At 35.4% G+C, this 7,167-nt stretch overlaps 1 protein-coding gene across 1 annotated transcript; it reads right to left on the bottom strand.

Annotated features, from left to right (window-relative positions):
- Positions 1 to 346: 346 nt before the first annotated feature.
- LOC120080587 (calcium-binding EF hand family protein) lies at positions 347 to 4,607 on the bottom strand. Its single transcript, XM_039035305.2, has 4 exons — positions 4,128 to 4,607; positions 2,697 to 2,891; positions 1,848 to 2,029; positions 347 to 940 (listed from the first exon to the last, which is right to left on the bottom strand). Exons 1-4 carry the CDS (start codon positions 4,414 to 4,416, stop codon positions 614 to 616), a joined length of 993 nt encoding a protein of 330 aa, XP_038891233.1. The 5' UTR covers positions 4,417 to 4,607; the 3' UTR covers positions 347 to 613.
- Positions 4,608 to 7,167: the final 2,560 nt, after the last annotated feature.

Here is a 7,167-nt window from a genome sequence, read left to right as displayed (position 1 = left end):
AAGCCAAGTTTTGAAACTAAAAAAAAGTAGATTTTCAAAACTTGTTTTTGTTTTTTTAGAATTTAGTTAGGAATTCAATATTATTACTTAAGAAAGATGCAATCCATGGTAAAAAAATTGGAAAAGAAATAGACTTGATTTTAAAAACCAAAATCCAAAAACAAAAAATCAAATGGTTACTAAACAGTCACGATTTTTAGAAACTTGTTTTTATTTATGGAATTGGAATTGGAATTCAAATTTTTAATCCCATCAGACAAAAGCTGTACTTGGGAGTCAAGAAAATTTTGCCAGTACAAATTGTTCCTCACAAAAAAAATATACAGAGAAGAAACACAACCAAATCTCATCTGAATGATGTATTTTTATGCTTCTGATTTTGTATGTCATGGTATAGAATCTATTGGCCACATCAAGGGCCTTCAAATTCAGTATGGTATAATAATGAAAATGACTATGATTTCATGATTAACATCCTAGCTCCACTCTAGTTTGATATTATAATTACTTTACCCTTAAATGCTCGTACCTGATCATAAGAGAATGATGATTGCAGAAACGACCAATCCTTTAAGTGACAATACGAGCTCCGGATTTAACACGGTCGCCTTGCTCATTTGCAGTCACAATCATAATACACAGGACTGACTTCAAGCTGCTCCACAAATATCTCCAAAATCTCCTGTGCAAGTTTTTCAAATTGATTTTTGTCAGATATTGAACCACATTTCTCTTTCGCTATATCAGCAAATATTGCATCATAGAGAAGAACCACGGCTTCATTGGCTTCTGTAGGTGGCAAACCCAGTTCCTTCCATTCTTTTTCGAAGTAATTCCTGATTTTTTGCAAAGTTGTTACCCCATCCTCTTCTTTATGGGTTCCCTGCCACTGCCAGAGCTTTTCTATGACATCGTTGAATTGCTTCTCGTCAGCCAAAAGCTGCAACTCACATCAGAAATTACAATGTCTTCAAAATTACTCAGTTCGCAAATAAAAGTTAGAAGTTAAGCCAGGCAGGATGAAAGAAAACTTTATTGACTTCGGATACTGAAGAGGAAAGAACTACCAGATCTCATTGTGTATATGTACATTCAGTTTACGATACGTGAAGTGCAGGCTACTTAATTAAGAATGGGTAAACTTGACACGATATCATGAATCACTTGAAAAATAGAGTTGTTCAATAGCAAATCTATTACGAGATCAATTTGGATTGACTCTAGTTCATGTAGAGAATATGGTTGGAGGAGCTAAATGTGGAACAATTAGACACAAATCCATATGGACTTAGAATTTGGTAACTTCAACTCCAGTGAACTAGGTCACTGCACCCAGTAGTAGCTATCTTATCATAAGACTAAAAGAAAGGAAAATTTCCTCCGAGTATAAAATAACAACTGCAACTTTACATGGTATTAAGAGCAATGGATAGTGTTTTAACATCCAGGAGTTAGTCACCAAAGTGCAGAACTTGAGGAAAAAAAGAGTACACTGTAGATCGGGGCTTACCCGTTAAACTATGTGCTGTTGATATTTTCAATTCCTTTATCAGTGTCTGCTACTGATATTATGTAACACTAGATTTATCAAAATTACTAAACTGAGTTCATCAATTACATCCCCTAAAAACGAATCCACAATCTGATTGGGTGGAATCCTTTTAGTACGTAAGATGTAGGATGCAGATAAGTCAGGCCAGTAAAACTATCGAAGAAGAGGGTTTACTACTCTACCATAGCTTCTCATAAAAATGGGTTTACTACACTTCTCATTTCCAACGTCAAGGAAAAGATATCATTGAAAGGTATGTCTCCAAGGTAAGAAAAGGAATGGCAACATGATTTACCTTTTTAATCTGAGCTCCATTAGTGATCTTGATATTTTGAATGAAAACATAGGGTTTTTTTGCTAGTGTATCTGCTAACTCTTGAAGGACAGCCTGAAGCACTTCTGCAAATTGAGCTTGACCCAATTCATTGCTACTCTCCACTTCGTGTTTTTGCAAAATGTCGCTCAGCAAAGGATATTCTGTTTCATTGCAAATATGTTACATGGAGAAGTTCGTTGAGAATGCACACAGGTAATCACTTCAAACGTGAAGTAAACTGCCTTTTACTAATCAGCTAAAAGTAGAAGAAATGCTCAAAACTAAAGTTCTCGAGTCATATTAGAGAGTTGCTTGAAAGCCATTCCCAACATAGGAAAATCAATAAAGAATGTTTTAAACAAAAATTTCCCATTGATGAGTCTTACCTATATCTCCTTAATGATACTAAAATATTTTAGAAATTCTTGCACATATTTAGCATTGAGAGTATTTGAAGTAGTAATAATAATAATGAGAAGCAATATGGTTTTTCTGCAAATACTTGGAGACTTGTACTAGCATGATAGCTCTATGTGACTCCTGTACCTCTAAGAGGAGGTTCAAAATATCCTCGTAGAAGCTTATGTAAGGGAGTTTTAAGCATGATATGTTGAACACATGAAACAGTGGATATAATTGAGCAAAAAATTTTGAAATTCTTCACAAGCAAGGGCAAGAAGACCAACTTACAAATAAATTCATTGTAGAAGTGTGTACAATACAATTCTGTCCATTGACACCAAGTAATGATGGGAAGTACATTACCGATAATTAAATAATTACAAAAAGGGGAAAAATGAGAGAGAGGAAAGTAACATATGAATAAACCTGAAAGAGGTGGTACACCCGTTTCAACCCCCATGTGGATAAGAGCATTTTTAATCTCACTCTTCTTGATCTTTCCTTTATCTTCTGTATCTAAATCAGTGAACAGGGTCTCGGCTAGCATTGCAAAATCATCTTCATCATCTAGGAAAATATGCAGAGTGTTCCCATCCAAAATTGACACTAAAAGAGGATCATCTGGAAACACAAAAAGTACATTAGTAATGTTCTTCCGCTATACAAATAAATTAGAGAAAAATATCCAACAAATCAATTACCTAATAAACAATGACAAACAGCAGGACCTTAATAGAGAAATGGATCATCTGGAACAAAAAGATGATCCACGAAAGTGAGCCTAATTTCATGAGCCCGTGCCAATTACTTACTCATACTGTTTGTGCACATACAGACACCACTATGACAAAGGGAGGTGCCAGAACATTGTTTAAGAAGAAAAATATGACCATAGCTGAAGGCACATTCCTAAAATATAAGTCTGAATTATAACCTACAAAAATGTTACGGATCATTGGTCACAAGTTAGTCTCACTGTCCATCAACATTTGAACCTACAAAAAAGTTACACAAATGCTACAAACAATAACAAAATATTTAGCATTCTACTTATATTTTAATATGTTTTCATTATAATACCAACCGGAGTTGCACACTTCCATATATTTTATCTGAATATAACACTGCGCCTGCGTCTAGAAGTATTCATATCAATTATGAGATGGTCTTACATCTTATTGTCTTAAATTTGGCTAAAATGGCCATATTATTCAAATGTCTCAAAGGAAATCCTTAGGAATTTATCACTTTTCGGCTACAAATTCGCACACTAGGATTCCTTGACTCCCTCCTCTATTCAAATCCCTGGTTGCCGTAAGATTTCACACTAAACTCCAAGCCTTCCAACCCCTGCTCTGTCAAACATATTGCAAGTCCATAGCAGGAAGCTAAAGCTATGCAGACCCAAATTATAGCAGTTGTCCACAATACCAATTCAAGAAGTATCCTCGTTCTCACCACACAAGCATAATACAAAGTTATCTTGATAACCCTCAATCTCTTTACAAGACTAAAATGGTCGAACCAGACAGATATATAATATCTGTACCTAGGTGTATGTATCTAAAGTATCAGATTATTACTTTTGAGAGGATTATCTAGTTCACATTGGTAATCAACGCCCTACACCTGTTTGGAATCCAGACAAACGACCAACAGTTAAGCCATCAGTTCAACTTCAACACATTTTTTCTGTTCGTCCTTTAAAGGCTAGCTAATTCACAATTCGCAAGATCTAAAATGTAAATTTCATGAAAAAGAAAAGGAAAAAAAAAAAACTCAATCGTACTTCCTGATGAGCTGCCAAGAGCTCAAATAACGAAATTTACGAACATTACTGAATACACAACAAGATACCTCGTAAACCATCGGCGATCGCAGATACATAGTCCTTCAGAATCTCAGAGGCTCGTTCTGGAGTGAGCTGGGATTGTCGGAAAGCAACAATGTCGTGGAGACCGATGGTATTAAGAGTAGATGATCTGAGAGTCCCCGGCAAGGCGATCCCGAAGAGAGACGAGGAGACTGTGGAATCGGCGAGGTCGAGGACCTGAGCTCCGGTGACAGCGCCATCGGAGAATGGCGGAGAGAGGTCAATGTCCCTTAGCTGTGTGCCGTCTAGGACGGTTATTGCGCCTTCTGACATTCTCAGTGGGAGGAAGAAAAAAAGATCGAGAGAGAAGAGAGAGGGAAATGAATGAGTTTACTTGGAATGCGGAATTGACTCTCTGATTCTTTTGGGCTGCAAAGAATACCTTTGTCTTTTAAGAAATATCGCTTTTACTTTTCTCCACCGAAATTAAATATGGGTTCAAAATTACTTTTAATCTCAAAACTGGAAAATAATTAACAACCCAACCCATTTTTAAAACAATTCAAAGTTATTTTATCATTTTTAAAATTAATTTAAAATATAGATGTATTTCTTGAGTATTCGTATTTATTTATGACATGAAACAATTCGAAGCATGAGTCAACGTTCTCTAAAAGTCTCCTCAAATAAATTTGATTTCTTGTTTGTTAAAGCTTAGTGAGAAGCTTACTGACTTTAGAGAATAGGAAAAAAGCACAACATAACCAACAAATCTTCCAGCTATATCTAGTTTAAGAGCAAGGGAAGAGAGAACGAAACACCAGCAATTTATAGTGGTTCGATTATAAAAATCTACATCCACTTTCAGTCACTTTTATTAGGATTCAGTAGCTCATACAATACAAATATGGCAATACCAGCCCATTCAAGTGTAAATTCGTGAGAAGGAGAATAAACAGTGAACAACTCTTCACTCACCTCAACTAGTGGAATCTCCTTTCCAGCTTGCAATCTTCTATTCTCTCGGGAAGAAGATAAGACAGCTTTAGCTTGTGATTCTTCCTTCAATATTGATGAACTTCAATATTACTGAACAAATGACTCAGGCAAAATTTTCATATCTCTGTGAGCTTCAAAAAACCAGACCACCACACTCGTATTTTCCCCTCTTGTCCTCACTCTCTGCCGAAAGCTTAAATATAAAGGGTTTAAAAATGAATCACGAAAATGGCCTTGGTGAAACGCGCGCCTATCCCACCTGATGCCCAATAACCAATTTGTTATTCTTCACGTTATGTGTAACCTCTCCCTAACCTTAGTTGATGTCACCTGCTTTTAGAAGGCAAATACAAAAAAGATAATAGATATCATTTATAACAAATCTCCACCTTGATAGCTTTTGTCCTTTTTCCTTTAGCTACAAAAATACAAAACAAAAGTGACCGCTTAAGTATACTTTTTACATAGAGCATGTCTTGAGAGTTCTGAGACAACTCTTATGTTTTCCATAAGGTAATGATTTGGTCCACGCATTTGCTGCATTTTCATTTGAAGATATTTTCTCTAAGTTATATCTGCCACTTACCAATATATCCCTTAGAAAATGGTATCGAACATCAATATGCTTAGTTCTGTTGTGGAAAGTCTGGTTCTTTGACAAGTACACAACACTCTGGCTATCACAGAAAACTCTGACAATACTTTCATCATGTACTAATTCATTTGTAATTTCTTTTAGCCAAATTGCTTCCTTAAAACCATCAGTAGTAGCTATATACTCGGATTTAGTAGTTGACAAGGCTACAATTGACTATAGTGTAGTCTTCCAACTAACTAGGTTTCCTAAATACAAGAAAACATATCCAAACAACGATCTTCTTTTATCACAGTCTGCTACATAATCAACATCCATATATCCCACTAAGCTATTTTGATTTGGGTTATTTTTGGAGTATAGTAAACCAACAGACAAAGTTGATTTGATATACTTGAATATCCACTTGACACATTCCAATGTTCTTTTCCGGATTCACCATAAATCTGCTTACAACACTCATTGAATATGTTAAATTTGGTTTGGTATAGACCATTAAATACATCAAGCAACCTACAACATTTGCATAAGGGACGCTTTCCATACCTTGCTTTTCATCTTCAGTAACTAGTGATTGAAAGGCTGAGAGTTTAAAGTGTTTGGCAAATGGAGTATTAACTTCTTTACAACTTGCCATATTGAATCTAGCCAGCATTTTAGAATGGTATTGTTCTTGGGACAGAGCTAACTTCCTCTTCAACCTGTCTCTCTTTATATCAATACCTAAAATTCTTCTAGCTTGTTCAAATTCCTTCATTTCAAACTCTCATTTCAGTTGATGTTTAAGTTTTTCTATCTCTAGCTAATTTTTGCAAGCAATTAACATGTCATCAACATAAAGTAGTAAGATAATAGAGGATTTATCTTCACTATGTTTGAAGTAGACACAATGATCAAGCTTGCTCCTAGAGAATCCACAAGAAATAATAAATGAGCCAAACTTCAAGCACCATTGCCTAGGAGATTGCTTTAAACCATATAGGGATTTGCTCAAAAGAAAAACTTTGTTTTTTGATACTAAACTTTGTTTTTTGATACTCTTTCAATAAATCCTAACGGTTGTGACATATATATGGTTTCTTTTAGATCTCCATGCAAAAAGGTCGTCTTAACATCAAGTTGCTCTAGTTCTAAATCATAAGCAACAGTTAAAGACATAAGAATTCTAACGGATGTATGTCTTACCATGAGGGAAAAATATCTTCATAGTCTATTCCTTGGGTTTGTGTAAACCCTTTTGCAACTAATCTTGTTTTGAACCTAGGTGGTTCTTTATCATCAACACTTGGTTTAAGCTTGAAGATCCATTTACAACCAACTACTTTCTAATTAGCGGGCTTATTGGTGACAAGAATTTTTTGAACGCAATTATGCAATGCATGTCTTAGGTTATGTGTTGGTTCTCATGCGTCGGTGGTCATGCGTTGGAATGGAATGTATGCATTGATCTCATATGTAATGATCATGTGTTCCTGTCACAAGTTTTCTTG

Source organism: Benincasa hispida, chromosome 6 (assembly GCF_027475165.1).
Source record: "Benincasa hispida cultivar pf3 chromosome 6, pf3_genome.v1.1, whole genome shotgun sequence".
NCBI lineage: Eukaryota > Viridiplantae > Streptophyta > Magnoliopsida > Cucurbitales > Cucurbitaceae > Benincasa > Benincasa hispida.
The sequence above is the reverse complement of the archived record's forward strand: the minus strand, read 5'-3'. Positions and strand labels throughout refer to the sequence as shown.